Consider the following 27,969-nt stretch of genomic DNA (forward strand, 5'->3'; position numbering starts at 1 on the left):
GGGAGGCGGCGCGGGGAGGAGGGGTAGGCGCTTCCCCCCATTTAGCGCTGAGGGAGCGGGCGCGGCGCTTTCGGGTGCCGGCGCGGGAGAAGCCGGGCGGCCCGAGGGGACCCTTGGAGCGGGGGGAGCCAGTCGTGCCGCGACCGCCGCCCGCGCTCCCCGCTCCTCCTCCTCTGTGAGGCGCCCTCCACCCCGCCCTCTCCCCGCCCGGGACCGAGCCTGGTGGCCACAAAATGGCGGACGGGGAGCTGAACGTGGACAGCCTCATCACCCGCCTGCTGGAAGGTGAGCGGGCCGCCCGTCGGGGCTGCGCCCACCGCGGGACCGGAGCGGGCCGCCGCCGCCTCCCCGCGGGGCGGGGGGAGCGGACGGGGCGGCCCCGGCAGGGGCAGCGGCAGCGCCTCCCCCGCGCCTGGCCTCAGCCCCGGCCCCGGAGGGCGGTGGAGAGGGGCTCGGCGCGGCCGGGCCCGCGGCCGCCGGGGCCTCGGTGGGGGGGGGGGAGGGGGGAAGTGGCGGCTTTTATTTATTTATTTATTTGGTTTTTATTTTTTAAGCCCTGCTAGCGCTCTTCCCCCCGCGACAGCTGCCCGGGTGAGGGGGGAGCTAGGGCAGCCTCGCGGGCGGCCTCATCCCTTCCCTCCTCAGTGAGCTTGCTGCCCGTCCCCCGTGCGTGCCACTGTACGTGTAAGCGAGATGAGGTGTGGAGCTGCGCCTCTGTGTGTGCCGGGGAAGCAGAGGGGTTGAGTGTACTGGCATTGCTCTGGCTGCCTGTGCGCCCGGCTCTAGAGGTGGCTCTCGGGTGGCCGGATAGCTGTGAGTCTGCTCTTGTGGAAGGCTAGTAGCTATGAGGGATTTGTGTGTGCTAAATAGTGATGCTTTCCTTTAAAATAAGGAGAAAATTGACCACCTCTCAGCTTTTGGAGAAGCTGAGGAATTATTCCTAGTATCTTTTTTCTATACAAATGATGTCTTGAATATCTGGTCTCAGGCCTCTTCTCACGTTAATCTTCCATTCCACATTCAACAAATACCTAGTATGTTGGCAGTGATTATCCACTTATTTAGTTGCTGTACTTGGATATTTGGATCACTTAGCAGAAGGCTTTCAGAAAGTAACTTATGGAGCATGTGCAGTTCTGGGACAGAAAAACTCTGAATGTTTTGTTTAACTGAGTTACTGTAGTGTGTTTGTGGCTTTTGGGGTTTTTTTTTTGATAATCACTTTTTTTTAAGTGAAACTGCTAATTAACTTAAACGATAAAAGTCAGTATTTTAAAAATACATGAGGCTCTGGCCAGTTGTGCTCATGTTTGTGTTTTAAGAAAGGTATGCAGTGTAGTATAATGCAAAGAGACCCTGCAGGTATCATCAGTCAGCAAAATGCATCTCTGTTCACTAATACCGATAAACCTCACCTTTTTTGGACCTCAAAACCCAGGTTAGTAATGAGTGTAGTTTTTCAGGACAAACCACATAGTAACCTAGTAAATATTGACTTCCTAATGCGTATTTTTTTTCAGGCTTTCAGAATGTGTGTATCTGTATGTCTTTATAAAAAGAGAGAGGCTTGAAAAATCTTTGAAGGGTACCGTTCCCTCTCTTTTTCTCTTTGCTCATCTGTGTAGATATTTAAATAAAGACTGCTTTAAGAATAAGTGGTTCTGCATTTTTTTGCTGTGCAATTTGTTGTATTCTTCTGCTGTCAGTTGTTGTAAATGCTACACTGCTTATCTTTTTTTTTTTTTTAATGAAAGAGTTTGGAAATACTTATTCCTTGCCTTTTGTATGCACCATAATGCTTTGTGTTGCTGTATCTAACATTTTTGAGTTATGGTTGGGTACCTTGAATCTGAGCAACCTAATCTGCACTTTTTATTCCGTAGTACTTTAAAGATATGTATGTGCAACTTCTGAATCAAGTTTTCTTTTAATTTTGTGTCTCTGTTTCTCAGTCTCTTTCTCTCTCTGAGCAGAGATTAGGAAGATTCTTAAGGAAAACAGGACATGTTTCTTCTCTGCTTGTCACCTACTAACTGATAGGAGTGCCTCTTACAACACCTCATCATCTCAGAAAGGGAACAGATTCTCCTAGGTTGTATTTGAGAAACTATTAAAAGAATATATGCATTCTATATGAATTTGTTTTGCTTGCACTTAACATCTTTTATTTCCTGTACTGCTGGTGTATTGTAGCTTAAGCTGTGATTCAAATATTAGTCTTCACAGTGAAGCTTTTTGTACAGTTGGACAGTTCACATTCTGGAGTTCATGCTTTTGCTTAGTTGACTTGTTCTGGTAAAGCGAGTAGAAATTGCTCCTGTCAGTGCATGCACCCCCCCCCCCCCAGTAGCCTGGAAAATTTTCCATCAACCGTTACTCTGGAGCAATTAATTAATTTAAAATAAGTTTTTGGCTGCATTTCCCCCACTTCAGTTTTGACTTAAATGCTGAGGAATTGTGGCTTTTGAGCTGTATAAAATATTCAAAAGATATTTTTATGAAATGTTGGGATGCGATATATATTTAGTCCTTTTGGTAGTGTTAAATGGATGGCTTTAAGTTTAAACATCAGTCCACGATTGTGTCTCAGTTGCTGCTGCTTGTAAAACTTTAAAGTGTAGCAAATGCATATCGAAAGCCACAGTGACAGGAAATTTCCTTACTGCTCTTGGGTTGCTGTTTGGGGACACCTGTTTCTAGGCTATGTGTGATACTAGCTGTCATGAGTCCTTTTGCTCCTACTTTAATTAGGTTACTCTAACTGTTTTACCCTTGTTGCTCAAGACCACTTACAATTTGGGTTATATGACACACTAACTTGCCTTTTGATCAGAATTACCTACTTAGATCATCTTACCCTGTGAGTGAGTGTGTGTGCACGCATGCACACACTTTTTTTCCTAGTTATCAGTATAAGGAGGCCTATAACAAGGCCACTTAGGAGAACTCATTGGAAATATCCTTCCGACCCTCAGTACATGTGAATGCATGCTTATCCTAAATGTGTTCTTATTTTAGAAGAGATCGTTTGAGTGCTAGAAGCCAGATTTATTAACACTGGAGTTGAAACTGGAGACAAGTTTCAGAAAGCCTCAGTTGAGCCATAGTCTAATGCATGATGAGTCTCTTAAGGCATTAACTTTTAATTTCTGTGTTCTCACGTAAACAAAATTCATATACTTTTTCTTTATTATGTGAGTGGTGAACTTAGCAATGATAAGAGCTTGTTTGGAATTTACTTTCTTTTGTAATGTCTGGTAAATGGTTTTTAGATATTGGTACCCTATAAATAACTTCTAGTTGGAGAAAATAAAACTGAGCAGTGTATGCTTAGAGTCTGAACATAACAATGCTTTCTCCTTTTTGTTTTTTCGACCTCTAGACTTAAATTCCCATTCATGCTTCTTTACTGGAAGAGATACTGGTGCTTTTAAATGTATGCTTGACTGATCTTGGAGATACTTTTTGCGGATAGTAAGATCTCATTTGATATAGAAATCACTCGTAAATGAATTGCAAAGATTTAGGGGACATATAAGCACAAAGTTTCGTAACTGTAGGTAAAATACTCTTAGACTGATGTGACCACACAAGTGAATAAACTGGATTACACTTAAGACTGTTTCCTTCGTACGTATGCAGAATTCTTAGTAGTGGGTCAGCCATGGTTGCATTACACTTTACAAAAAGGTTATTGGTTCTTTTTAGCTTCATTCAGTGTTCTGACTCTTTTCTAGTCAAACCTTTTTTTTCTTCCTACCTTTCCAGTTATGCCATCTGGTGGATAGATCTTCCCAGTCCATCCTAGCTGTGGACAGCATAGAAGTATGCATATGGAGTATTAAGAAAACAGATGTGGAATATGCTGTGATTTTGCCCCAGCAAGGCACATTGAGTCTGCTGAGGTAAACTGGCCCAAGTCTAGGCCAATAAATGGCTAATTCAATTTTAGCTAATTTAAGCTTTGGTGATGTGTGGGAATGGTCTGTCTGTATCACTACAAGGATGCTGGAATACGTGCACCTTCTCTTGTGCAGAATGCTCTTGATGGTGTTAAATAAGACTACCGTATTTCTGACTGGGTGTCGGACTTCCTGTTTGCATGCTGTAAAGGTCTCCTAAAATTTCTGAGTATCAGGCAGCTCAGATGAGCTGGATTGCRTTTCCAGAAATATAGGTATCTGAATCTATCCTGCTAAACGCTGAGGAAATTACTATATGGAAGAGAGGACGTACTTGGGGAAACGTAGATATGTAGCAGCCTTAAATACAAGCTAGATTTTTGTGATGACAGTCTGCTTATGTAGCTGTACAAACTCACCTTGTCCAGAGAAGGCCCCTTGCTTGCCTAGGTCTGGCTGAACCTATTTAAAATTAACAACTTGAATTCCGTTGATGGAACTTAATTTGGATCTGCTCTAAAACTAAGCTATTTTCAGTGAGGCTAGGATGGCTGCTAGTGGTGATAATACTAATCCACCAAGAAAGTTGGGAAACACTTAACCACGAAGAGAATTGCCAGACTTTCATTAAACATAGCAAAGGATACATGATTTTTTTTTTTTATGCTTGCCTTAATAAAAGCTGGTTGTGTTGTGATGTCCTTTTTTTAAAAAAACAAACAAAACCCCCACCCTTCAGTGCCTTCTGATTTCAGAGGTATTGGAGATTCAAGTTGTGATAAAGACTGAAATTAGAATAGTTTTAAAGTGAAGAATGAAGTTGAATTTGAAATGCTAATGAAATAATTGTGATTTTCCTTATTAGTTTTAGCTGCTACAGAGTTACTGGGCTAATGTATTATGGCTGATTAATTTGTTTCTGATTTGGTTAGTGTGTCTTAAAAACAGAAACCTACCTAGCCAGTCTGGTGGCCTGGTATACTACAGTAGTAGTGCATGCAGTTACAAGCTTCAAAACCGATATTGAAAAGGAGAGAGAGATGTAGAGAAGAAAAATAGACTTTAATGGTCCATTGCAGGACAATGAAAAAAATAAACCATAGAAATGAACCTTGCAAGAAACAAAGATTGTCACCTGGTTTAGTATGGAATCACTGGATAACATGCTACTAGTAAAATAAACAAGAGTAATTTAACAAGGAGTTTCTGGAAAAAGATGTATACTTGCAATATTCTGAATCTTTTATTTTGGAGAGAGAAAAGAATTAGTAGTTTTCATTGTATGTTGCTAGGAGGGTAGGTATTGTATTAAACAGGAAAAAGAGATGGAAGAATGTCATTTGTTTCTGGTTTGCACAGCACTGCAGAGATCAGCCAGTTCATCCTTGGCTTTAGAAATGTAGGACGAATTGGATAGTTGGCTGAAAAAGTTGTACCAAAGGCCAGGAGCCCAGTGTCAGGCAATGTATTGGTGTTCCTTTATTTTGTCCACTTATTTTGCTACTTTAAAACCTAAAGGGTTCAGTAACTGTTTCATTTAGATATTCTGCAGCACATAAAGAGCATTTTTGACTTGACTCTTTTGGTGTCTTGCTCAGAGTACAGCTAAATCATAGTATAAAAGAAAGCACTGCTTTTATTTAATGTGAGATGCTTTTTAATTCTTTTGTAGTTGCAGTGAAACACTTGTCAATGACCATTACAAATGTATGTATTAACTTTAATTAAAAAAAAGCCATATGTGGTTGAGCACTGCTACGTCCAACAGTCAAGCATACTATATTTGGCTATTGCTCAGTCAGGTCAGATGCTGTACACCATGAAGAGTGTGTGTATGGCAGAGTCTAAGCATAACTGCAATCCAGAGTACTTCTAATGCAATGTACATCTTGTTCATAATTTTAACATAGAAATAACCCTGTTTATTGCCTTCTCATACTCTTGTCATATGATTTGTCTTGATAACATAGGGTGGGTCATCTTAGTTTTACAGTGCCAATTTATGGGGGTTTTTTGGACAATTTAATAGCAAGCTTGGTATAAAGCTTTTGTATGTATATATCCAACATAACAAGCATATTAGTCAACTTCAATGCCTAAGAAATTGAAGAGGTGCAAAAGTCATGTTAAACCCCTAGCTTTTTTGTATTACAACTTTAACTTTTCTCCTTGTTACTTTGCAGGAGCTATGAAGTAACTTTGTAATTTGCCCTTCCCTTTCTCCAGTCTTAGGAGTTTTGTTAGCAATGCATTAGATGAAAAGGAAATTAAACTTTGAGAAAGAAGCTGAAATTCTATGTTGCATGTTCAGCTTCTTACTAGATTGAGCAAAGCTCTGTCAGGGGTTTGTTTCCATCTTTTTTATATTATTGTCCAGTAGTGTCACACATGAATGAGAGCCATTTTAAGGTCAGTTTTGTTACAGCTATTCTGAAACTTCAAAAACTATTATTGCTGGCTTAGCTTTTAATATTTTGCTGTAAAATAGGGAGAGTGGTTACTTCTGGATGACAGCTGTACAACTTAAAAAAACAAAACAAACAAAAAACCCCCCAGAAAATATTTTAAAGGGGTAGAAGCTTTGCATTCCAAAATGGAGGATGCCGTTTAAATCCAACCCTGGATTCCTAACTTAAAATTGTGAAAGCGTATCTCTTAAATTTCCAAGATGCTGGAAGTAGGTATTGTCAGAACATGTTTCTAAAACCCAAAATATAAAAAAGACTTTCCAGAGCATAGGTAATACCACCTCTGCTTTCCAGACCCATTCTATTCCTGCTATTGAGAGGCTTACTCATAAGTACTTGTAAATACAAGAAAGAAATAGTTAAGTGTCATAGTTAATAGTCGATTGTTAAACATTGCAGGGAATGCTATGGGGAGCATGCTTGCAGTCACAGATTTTTTTGTCCCATTCCCCCCCTCCCCTTCACTGGTACTAGCCCACCTTCACTGTGAATGCATTCACCAGCTTGGGAGACTCTCTAGATTAAATTCTTTTTTTGTGTCTTCATGCTAGAAATAAGATTGATTCCCTAATACAGCTTATTCTGTGGTCATGCAAATGTGTATGTGAACAAAAGAGTTGGGGGAAGAAAGAGGCTGCTACTTAGCAATAATACTGGCCCAAATTATTTATGAAACTTCAGAGAAGTCTCTCTGGGTTTAAATGTTATGCTAAAACTGCAAGTGTTTTGCCCAGTAAATGGGATATAAGTGGTATCAGAAAACATGGTATAAATGCTTAGGACAGCTGTGCATGCCTCAGTTGATTTAATAATTGAAGTTACTTCTATTATGAAGCCACAAAATAAGAGGCTAGTTACTTAGTGGGAGATGTAACAGAAATAGTATGACAGCATAGTTAAATACGTGTTCTCCTCCAGTTCATGAAAGAGTATGGCAAAAGGAGTAATGTTCATAGAACTACCAACAGCCAGTTCCTGACTTTTTAGTATTATTCTTCCTCTCCAGGATTGCCTTACATAATCTACTACTCTGTGGCATGAATTTAGAGGAATAAAAATCTATTTTTCTGTGAAGTTTTTCCTTCTGACTACTGTGTAACTCATGTCTTAGATTGCTGGTTGTTCTTAGCAGACGTGTTAAGGTTGCTTATCAAAGGTCATGAAGATGCTGAGACTATTTTAATATTGATTAGAGCAGTTCTTGGATTATTCTCAGAACTACTGTCCTAAAATAATACCCTGACAGTACAGCGCATATAGTTACTTTTAAATCACTTTGTTCCCTGCTGTGCCACTCTGTTATAAGCTCCTTGCAGCAAAGATCTGTTCTGGCATAGCACTGCACACGTGGGATGGTGTTACAATAGGAGTTGCTGTCCTTACCCAAGACCTTTGTGTAAATTGAAGCTTGTTTACAGTATCTGTATCTTGGACAAAAGAGAATTAATTTATATCTAATGTTGAGATGCTGTTCCTGCCCTGGGTAAGTGGTAACTGTTAGAAGTAAATGGTTTTCCTGATGCTATTCAAGGCTTTTTGTGAGCTTCAGTTTTTACAGTGCATGCAGCTATGACTTGCATGCCTTAAGAACAGTTAACAGTTAAGAACAGTAAAGAACAGTTTTGCTATAGCAAACTGTTGCAAATCTGAAAAATACTACTTACACTCTTTTTCTGTTTTTTATAACCTCTTCTTAAATCTGTTTCTTTTGAAAAACTAGATATGGTGGGAGATGTTCTTTTGCTGTCCTTAGAATACCCAGCTGAGTCAAGAAAACTCAGATGAAATTCTAGTTGTAGTGCAAGCTGGCGAAAGATGTGCTTATTCTTACTTATGTACTATTAGCCACAGCTATGGCACAGCTGTTTTTAATGAGTAGTTGACTAACCTTCCAGTCCATTTGAAAGTGAATCCAGTTAAGTGCTGAGGCTTCCATGGTCATGGTAGTTTCTTATTCTTCAATATGTAGTAGTACCGTTAGGGATGACCAGAAGATTGTGGGAGAAAGTTCTTTTCTCTTCATCACTGATGATGGTTCCTTATGAAATTACAGGCTTTAAACCTCTTCAAACATAACTGACCTTACCTGTCTGCAGTGTGGAGCTGCTGACTGGTTCAGATGGGGTAGGGTATAGTACCCCAAGGGGGTACTATATAGGTATAGTACCCCACATCTGTTCCCTCCCCAACAGTTGGAAGTAACTGCAAACATTAGGTATATTTTGTCCCCCCTTCTGAGGGTGACATACTTGCCATAGTTCTAGAAACTTCTCTTATCTAGAGAATCCGAAGTGTTGTAATGAGTTGTTGGTCTGCCTGTTATGGGTTTGCAATGTAGTGTAAAAAGGAAAGAACCAGTATCCAGAGACTGGGTGCAGCAACTATGGCAGCAGCTGAATTTCAAGGGATAAGCTGCATCTTCACTATGTTTTCTAGTGTAAAAATCCAGCAGCACTTAAAGCCTCAATCCTTTTCTCCTGAAGCAATTGTCCCAGGCTTAAAGCTCCCTTTGGCCATAGCTGAAGACTTGTGTTTTAAGAAATGCTGACTGGGTCAAAGTTATTCTAAGTATTATGGGAGCCCTCCTTGAACTGCTGTCTCGTGGGTTTGGGCTCTGTGCCTGGTCTAGTACTACTTACATTAACGTCTTTTTGTATATGGTGGGCTTTCCTAGATTTGAATTCCAGAACTAGTATGGATGCAAGATGTGTGCAAATCTACGTTCATTTCTTGGTTTTAAACTACATAAAGCAGCTTAAAACAGCAAAACATTATGCCAGTAATTAAATATGGTGGAAACTTTAATTGTTTATTGAAACAGGTTGAGAGAATTTTTAGCAGAAAAATGTGATTGAAAAGCTAGGTATGTAGAGTATGCCTCTTCAAGGAGACCTTGATGTTATAAGCATCTCACAGCTATGAGTTTAAAATGTAACTTTACAGACCTTCAATGACTATTTTTTTTATTGAAACAATTATTTAGACTGTGCTCTTTCAGGTGGGAACTCTGTGTATAGTGACTGTCTGTTGTGCCCAGCATAATGAGGTTCTGATCTACGAATGGGATGTCTGTAAACTACCAGAATACTAGGGCTTGAAAAGGTAGGGATTGGAGTCCACAAATCGGATAAAATCTTGTGCAAAGCTATTGAGTCTGATATTCTTCACCAGAAATCCCATTGGGGCTGAAGACATATCTAAGTGCATCATCTAGCAAACATTTGAGATGTGACATGGAAGCCTGTAGGCATTTATTCTCCAGCCCCTTTAGTTGTGTCTAACGTCTGGCCTTGTATTCTTTCAATGTGTTAGTCAACATGCTAATGTATTAAGAATGACAACAAAAAAGTGTTACTAAATAGCTGCATTTTTTTAATATAGTTGAAAACTTAATTAGCAAAAGATATGTGATTTATCATATGGTAAATATCACCTGGCATTAATTTGGAGTTTCACTATGCCACTTTAAAAAGGCCTTGCTCTTGTGGGATTGTAGTGAGCAGAGCGTCTCCTTTGTATAGCCTCACTGCAGATAGTCTAGTCCTCCTGCTATTGTGGCACTCACTGGCTGTCCCAGGATCTAGTTTCAAATCTTTTCTTCACTGCTAGAGATAACCATTCTACATTTCTGCCTTTCAGCTGTTCCTGTGACTGCTTCCTAACCTCAGCTTGACAAGCTGATGAAGTGATTTTTTTTTTAGTTTTTTTCTTCAGTAAAAGCAGTTCTAAACAAGGATGTTAAACCTTGGTATTTGATAGAGCAGTGTTGAAATGATCAGATGTACAGTTACACTGGGAAAAGTATGCAATGATACCAGAGCAGAGCTTTTTGAGCATAACATTTTGTACTGCAGTACAAGATGACCTAGGGCAAGTTGTTTCCTCTCATATACTCTTTTCCCCTTTGTAAAATATTGCTAATGATACTGATCTCCCATGCAAAGTATCTTGAGCTGTCTAGGAGCTAAGCTGAAATAAAAAGAAAAGGGGGGGGTGGAGTTTACATTCATTTCTTTAACTCTTCCCTGCCCCCCCCCCCAATTTAACTAATTAAGGTTGCAAGGTAATCTTCTATTTTGGAGGGGGAAAGCAGAGTGTCCAGGAACTTCTCCTAGCTGTTAACTAATTTTTGCTGTTCTGTCAGCAACTATCTTATTAGACTTCTGAAGGTGCTGCTAAAATTTTTACAAGGTGATATCTTACTGTGTTTGAGTTTGAAATCATTTGGATTCAGACTGCTGCAGGTTCATATATCTTCTCTTGTAGTTACTACCATAGTTTAATGCTGAATGTTACCACACCTAAGCAGATGGCAGAACAGGATGTTCACCTGTTTTAGACACTGTTCTGGTTTATTAGTTTGAACTTGGAAGACTGATTTATGCTGAGATGTTAGACTGAACTGGATCAGCCAAAGTGCAGACATGTTTGTTCTCTTTTGCAGCTTCATGTATACGTTAAAACCTCTGACAGAGGAATTGTATAGATATTTGTGGAAAGAAACAGCTGCAGATAGACTTGCCAGAGGATGTTGGTTGGAGTGCAATGACATCTGAATGCTCTCAAAACTTAGAGTGCTAAATATAGATCTGAGTACCTGATTTGTGGATTTAAGAATAGAGTTTTACACTAATTAGAATGTCTTTGGATGTAAAGGTTCCAATAACTCTAGATCCATTATATAGAGATGAAATTTCATCAACACTGAAATCATAATTGTTTTTAGTGTGAAGTTCCTAATGTGAGCAATTTCATCTGCTAGGAGCGCAAGCATATCTCTGTCTTTTCATTGTCTTTAGCTAGTCATGTGGAACTCAGCAGGCCTAAAGATGTGCTTTTGTAGTGTGAAAGTGTTTTCAGGTTTTATATTCTCAGGATTTTGTTTATTGTGAATAACAATGTGACTGCTGATTTAAACACTTAAAGTTGCTATTTATACAAATATAGACTAAAGCAAAGCTCAAATTGTTATCTTCTGAGAAGTTGATTTAACAGGAATGCACACAAACCTTTAAACACTGGTTACCACAGCATCAGATTGTAATTTTGAAATTTATTGGAATACCTCCACAACACTTGGATGTTGGAGTGTGTTGCTGGCATTTTGTCAAATACAGATCATCCGCACTTGTCTGTTGCTGTGTATTTTCTCTTCAATTGTTATACGTCTCGTTTCAGTACGAGGATGTCGTCCTGGGAAGATTGTTCAAATGACAGAAGCAGAAGTTCGGGGTTTGTGCATAAAATCACGGGAAATCTTTCTTAGCCAACCTATTCTCTTGGAACTAGAGGCACCTCTGAAAATCTGTGGTATGTAGACTTCATATGTATGTGTTCTATGTTTGGGATTTTTTATTTATTTAATTGTATGTAGTTGGGTACGAAGGAAAAGGTCAGTGAAGAAGACTTTGGGAATAGGGGAATGATCTTGACTTGAATGATAACAGATTAGTGATTGAGGTCTCCCCAACCTCAATGTAGTCTTCAACTTGGGTTTAAGTCAAGAAAAGGCAGCTAATGGTGGATTTCTGATGCTCTCAGCAGTGTTTAGGACTAAGTTTTCTTGGCAGTAAGAGTTGCTTGTGGTCTCTTCTAGTGCAAATTTCACAACCTGCCCCTTGTACATCCCTAGGGACTATTTGCAAGGGCAGTTATTCCTACTTCAGATCATTATTTCTGTAAGCAGCTAATTTTAAAAAATGAATAGCCAGCACTTGCTGTTAGTCTTTTAACTAAAAAAAAAAAAATTGGATGTGGACTCTAAAACTAGGATTAAATATGGATAAACCTAAACTCTACTTCTTCCTTACTTGTTTTGAAGACATCTAGCATGTTATAGAGCTTAAAGTATACCGTTAATTAGTATGCAAGCTTGTTGAAAACTTGCAAGAGTTTTGCAAATACTGGTTTGCAATCATCCTTCAAGTTATTAACAGCAGATGCATTCTTAGAAAACATAAAATTTCTTAAGTTAGGTTGCTTAAACTTTCATAGTCTTAGAACTGAAGCAGTCTTTGAATTTGCTCATATCAGTGTGCCCAAAGATAGGTTAGCTTCCTGGCAGACCTAACGTAGCAATGTTTTTTACAGTGAGAGGATATTACCAATTTAAAAAAAAAGAACTTTACTAATGGCAAAGTCATTTTATATGACTAATTGATCAGTGAAGTGGGGAGGGAAAAAAAGACCAGCTTGCCTAAAGAATGAAGCTGAAGGTAAAATCCAGCTTTACCACTTTCTGTGTTTATGCTACACTGAAAAAAGACTACAATGGTCTCATCGTATTCCTAGATAAAGAAAAATGAAAGCTCAAAATGTTTAGATTGTTCAAAATCAAGGTCTGCAAAGTATATTTAGACTCCTTCAAACAAAGCTAGATTCTCACATTCTCACTCGTTTACATCCAGACAGTTGAAAGGACTGTTAGATGCACAATAACGCTGTAGCAAATGTACAGTGAAATTAGGCATTTGTTGTTAAGTTAGCTTTCAAACACAGTGGTAGCACCAGGAACTGTCAGATACATCCAAATTTAATATTGGAGCAGTTGTCAAAAACATTTGGATAAAAGGGGTATGGAGGGGGAGAGGATCACTTGCACCAAAAGCAAAATATGCAGCTGTACTGCTTTGAACTACTATTTTAGTGTGAGGCAATGCCTGAAGAACCATTATAGGATTGTCTTTTCTTATAATCAAGTCAGTTCAAAATAAGCTTTTACATCTTGAATGCTGTGTTTTAACATAAGATGAAAGATGTTCTTATGTAAACTTCCATTTAAAAATAACTGCAGTTTTTGCTGTAAGGCTTTGTATCTGATGGACTTCAATCCAGCTTGTGCTTATATGAAGCAGTATTTTAAATTCTAGGTACCTTGAATAGAATGTTAAATGCTTTGATTCCTTTACAAAATTGCTTCTACAAAATGTCTGTTTAGCCTTTAAGGACTTTGGTCTCTCTGGCTCATGTGTGTAACTGAAACTAATTCCAGACAATGAACAGAATAACTGTAGTAATCTTTCTGTAATATGTTTACTTGGTAGCTAATTCTGGTGGTGATTAACTCTGGGAATATTGATAGTGTAGTTTTGGAGAACTGGACTCAAAGGTGACTTGTTGATGAGTCTTCCTTATTGTCTTCATGTCATGACCTGGATATCTCTAAATATGAAGTAGAATAGCAGTTGTCCTTTTTGCCACATATACAGAAATGGTTTTAGCCAGCCAGACTTCAGTGACTGTCTGGAATTGGGTAGTAGATAATCTTTCCAGTTAGAAACAGAAAGTTGGGAAGTGATTCTCTGCTGAGCGAGAAATGGTTATGGARGAATGTTGTCTAAAGAAGGAAGTATTGAATTTTTCATGGATAGAATAAGGAGGAGTGTAGCTATGTACACCTGTTACCACCTTATGCTTTCACCTTTGAACCAGAGGGAACACAGTTCTGGGAACGATTTTTTTTTCTTTTTAGATTATGAAAAAAGTTGTAGGGATTCTTTAAGAGGCTGTGGAAGCTAGCTTTCTGCTGGAGGATAGCTGCGTTTAACAAAGACAGATATTTTATCACTGAACAAGTAGCAAAAGTGAAAATGCACTTGTAGAACACTTCGTCTAAAGGACCGAGAGGTAGTAAATTTAAACAGGGTACAGCGTGTATTGTAGGTTTTTTGAGTAGTCTTTTGGCACTCAGTCATTTTGGTAAAGAATTCCACAGGCAGCAGGAATACATAGCATTACTGTACAAGTTACTGTAAAGTAGCTTTAGAATATTCTTTGTCCTTACATGCAGCTCACAGATGGTTACTTTTGGTTAGTCTGATATGATATGCTCTGGTGTCACAATTGCTACACAGAGCTCTTTCATGGAAAGCTTACTTAATTTGAAAGGTGGCAGTATGATGAGTGGTAGCAGGTGAATCTGTTTGGAAAGCACTGCAAAAATTCATGTGGAGTAATATGAATGACAGTTATTTTTCCTAAGATCTACTTGCAGGATTGAGTAACTTGTAAGGAACACCAGTCTTCTAGTCTCTGTACTGTTCTTATATAAATAATTCCTTCAAAGGAGGAGTTGCCCTAAATGTTAGGGGATGGGAATCATAGTGCTGCAATGTTACGGGAGGACAAGCAGCTGACCTTTTAAGTAAGCATTCCCAGCCAGCACAATGTTCAGCTCCTCTCTAGTCTGTCTAGATTCTTTACTGCTCTGCTTTTGCAGTAAGTAATGTGACTTAACTTCTTATAATACATTGGTTTCCTTACCATGTAACAGTTTGGTTACAGATCGTCTTTCTGCCCTTGTTTTAGTTTGAACAAATTAGGACTTCGTTAGAAAGCTTCAGCTCAATTGGAACTTCTGTAGCCTTTAGTTTTCAGACTGTTTTCATAACTGACATGGCAGTTCTGCAAAGATTGTGTGAGTTATTTCCTTGTAGTGAGTGTTTCAGTTTGAATTGTTAATGTGACTGTCACCCATCAGATGCCTACTGCAAGTCTGTTTTTAAAGGAAATGTTAACACTTTCCTTAAAATACCCAGTAATAAAAAGTGATTAGCTTAATGTTTTGGTTTGTCTACTTTTTACACTGTTGCACTAATCCTTGGTAAACATTTTCTTATTCAGGTGATATTCACGGTCAGTATACAGACTTGCTTCGATTATTTGAATATGGAGGATTCCCACCGGAAGCTAATTATCTTTTCCTTGGAGATTATGTGGACAGAGGCAAACAGTCTCTGGAAACAATTTGCCTACTACTGGCATATAAAATCAAGTACCCGGAAAACTTCTTTCTCTTAAGAGGGAATCATGAGTGTGCTAGCATCAATCGGATCTATGGATTCTATGATGAATGTAAGCAAAACCTACTTGTTCTGAATGACTTCATCTTAGTAATATTATAATGTGTTTTGCAAGCACTTCTAGGTGTGACTCCTATACTGCAAGGATTTCAGTGTTTTGTGGATTCACTTTTGAAACTTTCTAAAAGTACATCTCAAAATGAGGTTAAAGTCACTGTAGAGTATTACTATTTGTGCTTATGTCCTTGAAATGATGTAGCAGAAGGTTGAAACCTGAGCGTATTTCAAAGAAATAAAGCCTTATGAAGACAAAGTTTGCAAACATCTTTGGTCGGGTTGTGATATGTATTGCAGGCTGGCTGTTTTTAAAAAACAAGCTTTTGTTCCTAATGTCACACTATTCTTCTAGGCAAGCGGAGATTTAATATTAAGCTCTGGAAGACCTTCACAGACTGTTTTAACTGTCTGCCTATTGCAGCCATTGTGGATGAGAAGATTTTCTGCTGCCATGGAGGTAAGCTGATAACTGCTTTTAAAGGCTGTATCTAAATGGCTCTTGGAGTTTAATATTATATCCAGTGCAGTGTGAGCATACATACCTGATATTTAGCTGGAGATGTTTATCCTGATGTCTGTAAAGGTCACTGTTATGCCTTGTACTTCCGTATGCACCTGGAAGCAGATGTTCTTCTGTGATATATATGCCCACTGTGCCAGAGGGGCAAGTGCATCTATAAATATTTCCATCCTTATATCCCTCTCTAAGGGATACTGAATGCTAGAATTCTTGCCTCAGTGCAGGTCCAACTAACATCCATCAGTGTAGTCCTAGCTAATGTTAGGATTTCTACTGGTGAAGTCAAAGAATAGTCTTTGCAAGTACTCCAAATCTGTAATCTTGGCCCCTTTAGCTGGTTTCATAAGATGTTGGTGGAAGGTACCTCTGAGGTCACCTAGTCTGGCTTCCTGCTGGACTGGAACAGGACGGTTAACATTAGATCAGGTCAGCCGTGGCTCTGTGGATCTGAATCTGGAAGACCTTCACAGATGGAAGATCTGCAGTCTCTGGGCGACCTGTGCCAGTGCTGCACTAATCTTGTAGTGAAAAAGATGTTTGGTGTTGATCTGCCGGAGGCTTTTGTGACTTCTCCACGTATTGGAACTTACTCAGGAGTCCTCCTTTGTAGAAAGGACTCCCCATGCTTTTCCAGGCAGCAATGCTCACAGGCTTTTCAGGACATGGCAGAGTCCTGTCATATTAATTGCAAATTCCTTTTGTAGTAGAAGTCATAGCCATCCTGCCTTCTTGCAGCTGTCTTTGCAACTGCCTCCATTCTTAAGTAGCCTGCTGCTTTGCACTGAGTTATCCAGAGATGGTCTGTTAAGTGTCATATCTGCATTGGCTGTGAGAGATGATTGGAGATCGGTGGAAATGAGCACTGCTCCTAGTTTGACTGAACAGCTCCGTTTGGAATTCGAAATAGTTCTTACTCAAAGACCTGAGCAGACTCTTCCTGCCCATGAGGCTGTATTGATGGCTGTCATCCTGCCTTTGCTGTTTACAAGCATCTTCATAAGAGCTCTGCCTGTATGGAATGCTGTGCAGTAAAACTGATTCTGGCTTTTCTTGTGTCTTGTATTGAAAACTTCTGCCTTCAGTGCATACTAGTGTAAACTATGCTTAAGACTGGTAGCATCCTCTGAAGTATCTTGTTGCTGTAAATACAGAATTAATGCAGTGGTAGATAGTTGAATCAGTGCCAGTCTTTAAGTAGCACTGGCATGTTAGAGAAAATACTTTCTCACGGGGTATCCCTTGAGCTCATTCAGTGTATGTGGGTGTCTTTAGGACTGGTACCTGTCATAGAAGCTAGATTTCATAATTTTAATGTAAAATAAGAAATCACTTCTGCAGTAAGGATACAAAAATTATCAGTGGCTAAAACCATATAATGAGTTTTTGTTTCCCCCAAAATTGGCTAAAGGAAATATTTCTTTGCTTATCCTTCTTATACAGTTTCTTGTCTCCCAAAGAAAACAAAATACAGTAGAGGATAAATGATAAAATATTAGGATGTTTCAGGCAAACAGGTGGTGGGAAGTCATCAGAGATGCTTAACAGGTAGAGTAGAATACTGTGTTCTGAAACAAAATTGATACTTCTGTGTGTATGTGCACTTAGGACCCGAGAGTTATGAACAAGAAGCCTAGAAGACTATTTTTTCCGCATTTTTTTTCCAAGAGATTCATTATAAATGTAATGGGGGTGGGGATTAACCTCTCCTTTAATGAAGTACAAAAACTTTATTTTATGCATAGTATGCTTTAAGGATCTCCATATGAAAAGTAGCATTTATTTCTTTAATGAATATTGATTGTCCCTGAAACTTGCAAAGCTTTTGGCTATAACTGAAATTACTAACACTTAAAACTGATTTGCAGCTGTGAAATAAACTGGAAAGCTTATGAATGTGCAGTGTGTGCCTCATAAGAAATGAAAATGGATGTTCAGCACATCTAGATAAGTTTTACCCTTTTTCCCCTGTTCTCCAACACTATGCAAACTGCATTCCAGATTCCCTGGAGTCATGGATTACCAACGTCTTTTCATGGTGTTACTACCATAATAAACACTGAGGCAGCAACACAAACCGTACAACTCTGCTGGAGGTTGAAGCCAGCATATAGAAATAAGGTAGGTGCCTTTTTACTATATTGCGCATTTTTGCATAGTTTATTTTAAAAATATTGTCCTCTGGGATATATAATAAAACTTTGCAAAACCGCATAACATAGTAAACAAAAGGCACCTAACTTACCCCATTAGGCTATCTACAATGGCTAAAATCCTCATTCAAATTTTTTTTCCTAAATGTAGACTTTTGGGGCATCTCGTTTTGATCACCTCAACTCAAATCAAACCTCCCCTGCCAACACTGTCTCCAAATTGTTTAAGCTGCTGAAAGGATCTTTCACTGTACTCTTCCTGCCCTCCTCTCCCTGCCAAATCTTGTTCCTATCTTAACATATTACTCATCCAGCTCAGTATTTTGGCCTTTTTTTTTTTTAAACTGTCCTCTCAGCTTACTTCTGACTCTGCCCTTCAACTTGCATCGTTAAAGTTTGCTCTATAACCATTCCTAACTTCCCCTTTTTGCTTTATTTTGTATTCTGTACAGTGCAGTTTCTTTGAGATCAAGATATTTTTCCTTTTGTCCATGACAGCACTCTGTGGCTCTGATCCTTAGAGGCTTGCTGTGATTACTTTCATATTTTTACAAATTAAGCTCATGTTGTGTCACGTTGATGGAACACATTGGTCTGCTCACRTTAGGTTTAAGCTCCGAGATGGGAGTCATGTTAGTTTAGTAGAACAGTAGATACATGTAGCATTTGCAAGTGCTCAGATTCTGTTTTTTGTGTGACATTACTGACATGAAAAGTATGCTAGGATCTTGTTTGAAGGGGAAGTGTCTGCTTGATACTCTCGCATAGCGTCTAAAGAGACCTGAGGAGCTTCCTACATTAATATGTAACAATTGCTTCTATTTCACCAATTCTGCTTGATCAGAGTGTGGTTCAGATGTAGGGCCTGAATTTGAACCTGTCAGTAGTAAGGACAACTCATTTCCTGTTTTCTCTTGGGGAAGAGGTGCTCTTATGCTACAGAAAGATAGGTCTGCAAACATGCAGGTAATTTTGTGGGGGGGTTAGTATTTTGCAGCTGTGAAAATAGTGCAGTAATTGTAACTGCTGTGAGATTGAGACACTGTTTGCAATAGTGTATTTTTCTTTTAAAGAACTTCATGTTTTGGATGTAACCTGAAATGCTGTGAGCTCTTGTCTGAAAAGGTCACAAACTGTATGTTGCTGAGGCTGCCCATTACTGTATCTCAGGCTACAGTGCTCAGCAGAATCAGAGTAGAATCCAGGAACACTCATGCTAATGTAATCTATGTGCAAATGGGTCAGATTTGAGGAAGAATAAGTGATAGGTTGGTCAAAGTTAAAACTGATAATCTACTGATTATACCAACATGTATACTATTCATTAATGAGTAGAACTGACTAAAACTCCTTTGATACAGTATCTAATGTTTTAATAGCTAATATCATATTAAATATCTAATTTCTGCCATCCTTCACAACTTAAACCTAACTTCATTATCACCTTGAGTAAAACAACCTGCTCAGAATAGAAGGCTTTTATAATGAGACCACTTTAACACAGTCTGAAAACTTAATATTTGAAGAATTTATGAACAATGACTCCATTRCATTTGATATGTAACACTGCCACTGTCCAAACTAGGATGTCAGCTGAAATTATTTTGCACAGTGACTCCTCTCCAGTGACAGGTTTGCTTCTGCCATGTTTAAAGTTCTGGACTGAGTAAAAGAGGTGTGACTTGCTAATATGGAGTATGTTCCATTACAACTTATGACTTCATGTTCCATTTTCACTTTAAAAAAAATTTAAAATTTGCCACTCACTTAAATGACTTAGGCCAAGATCACCTAATTTTGTTTTTGATAGTGTGCCGTGACCTTTAATTAAGGTCATGTAAAGATGCTAGAGCATCAAGTAGGCTCTTCATGTCCATATGCTTCAAGTGTGTTTTTAAAAAAAAAAAAAAAGTTCTGGAGCATGTATTTTAACTTTCTAAGAGTGGCTTTGGTATCCCACACTTCAACTGTAATTACATGTTAATATGGAAAAACGATGCATAAAAACTGTATCTGTGGTAAAATAATTTTTATGAGTAATCAAGCTACTGTGATTTTTTTACAAATGACTAGACAGTTGAGCCGTGATAGTGGACCATCTTTGTGTTCCTGATCTATTGCAGGTGCAAAGTCAAGTATTAATTTAAAACATCCTGTTGACTGCAGCTCAACTGGTGTGTGGTACACACTGAAATACAACAGTGCGACTTGCTCATGATTGCAGTCATAACCACAGGCTACTTTAGCATGTGGTCTTTGAGAGCTGGGTGGGTTTTTTCCTGTGCAACCAGCTAAGCTAAAGATAATATAATGGAAATGCCATTCTTCACAGGGTACTTCTATAGTAATTTAAGAACAGACATAACTGTGCTGTGTGACTAAGAAGATGGTATGAAAATAAAGACCCTTACTATTTTTGCTTGTGTTATTGTGTCCCTTTGTGTTCAGGAACTTCACTGTTTTATAGAAAACTGTCATTTGTTTATATTACAGTGAGAGCAATGAATGCTGTATTACTTTGAACTTCTAATTGTGTGTTCACTGGAACCCTTTCTACAAGTAAAATATGTAGATAAGTTGCTTGTTTCCTTGTATTTACAGGACTGTCTCCAGATCTTCAATCAATGGAGCAGATCCGGAGAATTATGAGACCTACAGATGTTCCTGACACAGGTGAATCTCATGGAATTTCCTCTAAATGGGCATTAAAAATAATGATGATGAAACAGATATCCGTTTCTGTACAGGCATTTCAGTTACTTAAGGCAATCTCTGTTCGCAGTACAATATTCCCTGTTTGTCCCTCTGACTTCTGTGCAGGGCATTAGTCTTGTATTTCTTTAACTCACTTATCTGATACTCTCAGGGATTATTGCCCGTGTTGTTATTGCTTGTCATAACAAACTAAGATGGGTCATCCAAGCATGCCTTAAAATGAACTTAGAAATCTAGTGAAAGATCAGATGAAACTAAACAGCTAGTTCTTTTTCTTGCCTTGGTTAGGTACATCCAAACCTTTTACACTATCAGAGAACACAGCAGTTTAGAGCTTGCTGAGGTATTTGGGCCTCTCTTCACATGTTACTGCTGACCCCGTGTAGGAACATGTCTCATTCCTCTTTTAGCTTGTAAAGTATAATTCTTTCTCCAATTACTTTGCTGTGATCAGGATTTAAATTTGCTTATATCAATGTGCTAGTCCTGAAATGTTCTTCTGCTGATGTATTAATACTTTGTGTATGGTAGTTGAATGCTAATTGTTGGGGCAGGGTGTGTGTGTGTGTGTGTGTGTGTACAATACTCTTTAATGATGGTTTTAAGTAATCACCTTCCTTAGGGTCCCAGTTATTCCAGATTTTGTTATTAGTGTTTTGAGAAAACTGTCAAACAGCACAGTGCGGTATTTTTTTAAGGCATTGCTTTCAACGGTGGTCTGAAGTTCACTTGCCTTTTAAAAGGACTATCACATTTAAACCATTTTTTGAAACACTGTTACAGTTAAACCTCGGAATAGAATGATTATGCTTCCTGTAATGTTTCTTGGTGCTCATCTGTAGCTGTAATTCAGGGGCTAATATCTATTGTCCCTTAATAAACAATATTACTGTGCAAGCTAGTGTATACATAATTGACACTGAGAAGCATTACTAGACTGGTAAATGGGTATTTCTGCAATATAAATGACTGCGTTAATTTCTTTCTTTTTGTGCATTTTTAATTGACATGTGCATATCAAAATTTCAGAATACAAACTTTAGTCAAACTTTATCAGAGCTTTCAGAAAAGGTAGTTTTACTCAACAGGCTAATATTGCAACTTGAGCCAATCCCTCTTCAGCAACGCCCTTTCAGAATCTAGTCTAGTTTCTGTGGATGCACCACTGAAATCATATGTGCTCCTAATACTAAAATAATAATAAAATTAAGTATAGAGATAAATAGACTTTTTGATCCACTGTGTGGTTTGCTGTCTTCAGCAGTGGTAAAATGAAATGTGCCTTGAGAGGCAAGTGTGCATGTGGTACAGTGACATAGAAGGACGGGGCCTTTTGGATCTACTGAAGGCAGCTAGAATTAGAGAATGGAAGTAAATCTTCTGGAAAAGRAAAAAATAATCTGAAGTGTTGCATGCTGGAAAGGCTGATTTCTTAGAAGGTATCCATTTGTGGAGGGGTGTCAATTGGCAAACACTTGTGTTGATACAGAAATTGTTAGGAGGCTTGTGCTGAGGAGATTAGATTGTTATGCTGTTTTCTTCAGGCCTGATGTACTTTAGAGAAAAGCCATTGCAACCTCAATTGCAATTTTAAAAGTTCTTTTATTTGGTGGTATTTTTATGGGTTTTGAAAGCCATTTGCTCAAGTTTAACTCTGTATTCTAACTTAAACCACTTGCCTCTAGTAACTTTCTAATATTTGCATTATGTGAGGCCAAGGTATGAATTTTTTATTTTGGTGAGCATTACCAGTTATTCACTCTTCAGGAAATTATAGCTCCCTCTTTTGTGTTATCTTGAATTCCTTGTGTCAACTGTTTTGATACACTAAAGGGCAACCTGAGCCATTGCAATGGTGGACATCGCATGTCTGAAATCTAAACATACATGTCATGGTTTTATTTTACATGCATAAATGGAACAAATTTGTTGCAGAGTTTTGTTAAAGGTCATAGAACAGATTTGCCTGACAGTTTTGGGCATTAATTTTACTAGATCGCAACCTGTATGATCTGTTGTTTAGGAAATAATGTCTTCAGCATTTTGTTAGTAAATAATCAGATGTAATTGGAAGTTGAACTTGAGTGCTAGATAAAGAATCCTACTGGGATCTCTTTTAGGTTCTGAAACAGTGCCCTGAAGTACTTAAATACTTATGAGATAATCATAGTTGCAAAAAGTACAATTTCATGGAAAACTGAAATACATTTTGAAGGATTTTTTTTAATTGTAGCTGAATTGACTAGGTTCTTTCTGGTGTCAAAATCATCAGAAGGTTCTAAATCTAAAGGCATAGCTATTAAATTAAAGGGTCTTTTTTAGTACCTGTTTTTAACTCCTCGGTTAGCTGACCTTTTGTTGTAGCAGCAAAAGGCCTTTACCAGTTCTAAAAAGCCAAAGAAGTCAATTGTTCTTATTAGAATCCAAACTGGATGGCACAAGGCTTTTTGAAAGTCAGCTGCCATCCAACCAAGCTGAAAGTGCTAGCTGAAACAATATTTGAGAATTTTGCCTTATATTAAATTTTACAATTTAGTCATATAAGGCTTTTCACATACACAGGTAAGAATCAGTTTCCAGAAGCTCTTGGTACAAGCTTCCTGTTTCTGACTAGTCTTGCATAGGGTTTTAAAGTTTTATTATAGTTTTCAAATGAACTTTGCTCTATGAGCTATGATGCGGGTGGCTGTCTTTTAAAATGCATCCACTACAGTATATTTAAACTTCTCAAAAGATCATTGTAAATACACTAAATATTCCAACTAAGTAATACTTCAGAGAGGTCATATTTGTCTCTGATTTGTTCCACAAGATGCAGTCAGTTGTGAGGAAATAATCTTGCTGTGTTCTCTGGGCTGATGCAGACCGCATCTTTTATCTGAGTCACAGTTTAAATATTGCAGAATTTGGTGCCAAGGCTTATTTTCTAAAGGAGAGCTGGTCCAGTAATTATACAGTAATCTTTAACTATTTTATATTATAGGATGATACTTTCTAAGACTAGCATCTTGTATTTTTCAAAGGCTTGCTGTGTGACCTGCTGTGGTCAGACCCAGACAAAGATGTGCAAGGTTGGGGTGAAAATGATCGTGGTGTCTCTTTCACTTTTGGTGCTGATGTGGTCAGCAAATTTCTGAACCGTCATGATCTGGATTTGATCTGTCGAGCTCACCAGGTATGAGTTATACTGCTGTTGCTTCTTAAAACCTCTGCTTCTAGACTTTCTGCCTCTTCGTTGGTGTTGCTCGTGATGCATTTAAAATTTATGTTGTGCAGCTTTATCTTAAGAAAAAGGTTACTTGTAAAGGGACTCTAAAGCTTGCTGTTGTGCGCTGTTTTCTTCTATTGACTCTTATTGAGCATCTAATATCAGTGAAGTAAAATATTAACATTAGATTCCCATCTGACCTGATCTTTTCCTTTTGTAATATCTCTTCACTGTTAGACTACTGTATATAAGAACATTAAAAGTGAAGTGTCAAGATCTAAAGCGGCATGGTGACTTAAAGTCAAGACTTAGGCCGAGGCTTCAGAGTCTTTCTATTTCCGTATTAGTTTCATTTGATAGTTCTGGCTTAAATTCTCTGCTTGACTTCTTGCATACATTCAGTGCTTTTTGAATGTTTTTACAAACAAGTTTGTGCRTAAAATCTTTCACTGCTGCCTATGTTTTGGTTCAGCTATCTAGAGTGCTTTGGCACAGATTTGTTTGACTTACTGAAATGTGCAGAAAAGATTACCTTTGGCATGAACAGAATCTTTTAAGTACACGTTTTTGTTTGCAGTTTTTATGAAGTTATTTTAAGCAAGTCTCCTAGTTAGGTGATCATCAGGTTTCAATTTCCTGTAAAACATTTCAGTTTCTTTGTTTCTTTATTTTAGAAGCTCTGGCCTGCTGTGAAACAAAAATACTTTCTTGTGTGTTATTGTTTGGCATGGGTACTTCTTCAGAACACTTCAGTGTTTCTCCTTGCCATTTACTGTTTTAAATATTAGACAATATTAGTCAGTGTGTGGAATGGATGTTAAGATTTCTTGATTGCTACCAATGTTCCTGTATTCACGCAATTGCCTTAGTCCTTTATAAAAGAAGTTGTATGGCATCTTTAGAAGATAATGTGGTGACTAAACTAAAGCAGTTTCCTGTTGTACACTGATTTTGCTACATTATAACATGAGGGGAAGAGGGATTATTCTGAGCTGACGCATCATTCTACTTTCACTATTTTACAAGCTAAATTGTGTTCTTAGAAAATATGGGAGAACCACTTTCCTTTTAGAGCATCAGAATTGTAAAAAGCCTTACACTTCAGAGGGTTGTCTGATTAACACCAGACTGCAAATGAAAATTAAATGTTACAATTGTGATAAAGTAGATTACCCAGACCTTGTGTGCTGGGAGCTAATAGTTCAAACGTATCCAAATTCTGTATATAAGCCATAAAATACTGGGAATAGTCAAACTGGCAGTGTGTAATCAGACTTAGTGTGAAAGTATTAAGCAGTCAAACTGATGCATATTTAACATTGGAAATGTCACAGGTTAAGCTACTTGATTTGGCATTGAGCATCCAGATAGACAAAATGACTGAACCAGTCCTGTCTGAAAGTCAAAACATTAAATACTTTTTTGATGTGTTCTTGTCATCTCTTTAATATAAATCCTGTTTGCCTTAAGATTGGCCTTTTTTGGCAAAATGCATCTTTTCTTTGTTGTTTTTTCTGTGAGCTATATTGATTTCTCTGGTGTTAACAGGTGGTTGAAGATGGATATGAATTTTTTGCTAAACGACAGTTGGTCACCCTATTCTCAGCCCCAAATTATTGTGGAGAGTTTGACAATGCTGGGGGCATGATGAGTGTGGATGAAACTCTGATGTGTTCCTTTCAGGTATGATATATTTGCACACTAAATGTGTACAAAGTTGTACACTAAAGATGCTGGAATATATGAACTGATTTAGTTTACTTGTTGATGTGCTTATGGTCAGTCTAAGTTAAAATACTTGAGCTACAGAAAATGCTGCACAGCAGGCTGGTGTCTAGGGAGATAAAAAATACAGCTGCAAACCAGCTATTCTTCAGAGAACCATGTGGGGTTTGCCATTTTCCAAACTCCTGAATACTAAGTTATTCCCTCTATTCAAATGGTTAATTCAAACTTTTTAACTGGAAATTTTTTTTAGTCCTACCTAGTAGTCAGAATACATGATTACTCAGTCTAAGGGCATCCTTTTACTTAAGTTCCTCTGCTCAGATTTTATTCCCTCCTTCACCTTGGACATGATGCTTTCAGCACCTTTCTTCCCCCTTCCATCCCTAATGTACAGCAGCAGAACCAGAAAGATTTAGAAGTAACATAACCTGTTGCCTTTGTACATGAAGTGATGCAGGCAGATTAAGAAATCTGTAGGATGGTAATGTGCTTTTTTCCCTCCCACTCTTGTTTCTACTGAATGAGACTTCATGTTGGCTTAAGAGTATCTGACGTATTCTCAGCTGGCACTGACTCAAAAGAACTTCTTTATTTTCCCTAAGATATTGAAACCATCTGAAAAGAAAGCCAAGTACCAGTATGGTGGACTGAATTCTGGGCGCCCAGTCACTCCACCTCGCACAGCTAATCCACCGAAGAAGAGGTGAAGAAAGGAGTAACGTAGAAACACCATCAGATCTGTCAAGGACAAAACTCCATATTACAGTATATAATAAGTGTGCACTGTAAAACCATCCAGCCATTTGACACCCTTTATGATGTCACACGTTTAACTTAAAGAGACGGGTAAAGGATCTTTATTAATTTTTTTCTAGTAGAAAGATGTGCGACACTGTATTGTAACAAGTATAGCTCCAAGTTCTAATATCCAGCATAAAGTTTAAAAAAAAAAATTAAAAAAAAAACTATTGCAACTACATATTCACACTTACCACGATTTTTAAAGTTGACCAACATCCCAGTTAAAACTTGATGTAATAGTTAAACCAGATGAGAGCATGATGTTCCATTTGTGTAATGTGGTCTTATTGTTGCTGATTGCTTTTACTTTGTTTTTTTGTAGCTAGAATGATGCGAATATGGTATCTAGTCATATTCCCTGGCTCTTTTTTTGGAATTGAAATAAGGGGCTTTTTAGAACAGCCAGTGATCTCTTCTTATCCTCCCCCTTACCCCCTGTTAATAATATTGTTGCCCAAATGTGTGCCCCATTGTAATACAAAGTTTATAGTATGGTAGTGATTAAAAGGCAAACTAAGTCCAAAATGCCTGGACTGGACAGCTTGACAGCCAACATAAATTGAGACAGAAAAACCTGTCTTGACTTTTTAACTTAAACTGCCACARAATGAATTTGTGCACTACACTGTTTTAAATTATTGACATTACACTGTGCTATGGCACTTCATTTAACTTAGATAGGACAAAAATGGTATTGCCTATTAGTTGGTAACTTGATTATGTGGTACCTTGGCTTTAGGTTTTATTAGCATGAGACACCTCTGGCATGCCTAGCTTCCAGGTAACTCCCTACCTGCATCAAAATTCATCTTGCATAGTTCCACTGAACATGAAGATCCTTATTTGATAAGCCTTTGAAAGCTGACATTCTTCTTCATAAGAGAGTGTATTTAAATGGATGTTCATCAGTGAACAATAGGTTAACTGACAAGTGGTGAGCTAATATTGCTATGTGAATGTCCTACATGATCGTAAGGCTTATGTCACTAAAGATTATATCCTTTGGATTTTCATGATCAAAACTCGTATACTATTGTATAGACTTCTGCTTTGTAGTGTACTATAGTAGCAATAATTTCTGTACATGATCAAGAGTTATGCAGTATTTCTTTCCAGTTCTCCCCTTCCTTAAAAAGGTTAACATTGACAAATGGCAAGGTATAGGGAAGATAAAGTTTGTAGTAGGATAAATGAAAGGCACAGATTTGTGATGCATTAGGATGCAATACTTATTGAATATAACTATAAAAGCTTTTTTTGAATACTTTAAAATTTGTAAGATTCTTTGGGGGGAAGGCTTCAGATTTATACCATTCTAAATGTGCATCAGTAGATGTAAAACTGTTGACTTCAATATCGTCTTTGAAAATGTTAAATTGAGGATTCTGGTAACTTACATTTTATGAACTGGCACATTATATAATGCAAGAGATATATTGATTTCTGACAGTGAACAAGTCCTTTAAAATGGATTTAAGTCTCTTTTCTAATTCCATTTTGTTTTAAATGCATATTTTAAATGTAGTTTTTTTCATTTAGTAAAAGTTGTCTAATTCATTTGAATGAAGTCTGACTGGTTATTTTAACATTCTTTGTTACTCAAGCGTGTGGAGTTTTTG

At 38.0% G+C, this 27,969-nt stretch overlaps 1 protein-coding gene across 1 annotated transcript; it reads left to right on the forward strand.

Annotated features, from left to right (window-relative positions):
* Positions 1-27,913, forward strand: PPP1CB (protein phosphatase 1 catalytic subunit beta). The gene is made up of 8 exons (XM_026059480.1): positions 1-285; positions 11,549-11,680; positions 14,993-15,223; positions 15,581-15,685; positions 20,500-20,571; positions 23,637-23,788; positions 25,370-25,504; positions 26,152-27,913. Exons 1-8 carry the CDS (start codon positions 234-236, stop codon positions 26,254-26,256), a joined length of 984 nt encoding a protein of 327 aa, XP_025915265.1. The 5' UTR covers positions 1-233; the 3' UTR covers positions 26,257-27,913.
* Positions 27,914-27,969: the final 56 nt, after the last annotated feature.

This window comes from Apteryx rowi, unplaced genomic scaffold, assembly GCF_003343035.1.
Source record: "Apteryx rowi isolate R43461 unplaced genomic scaffold, aptRow1 scaffold_158, whole genome shotgun sequence".
In the NCBI taxonomy this organism is placed as follows: Eukaryota; Metazoa; Chordata; class Aves; order Apterygiformes; family Apterygidae; genus Apteryx; species Apteryx rowi.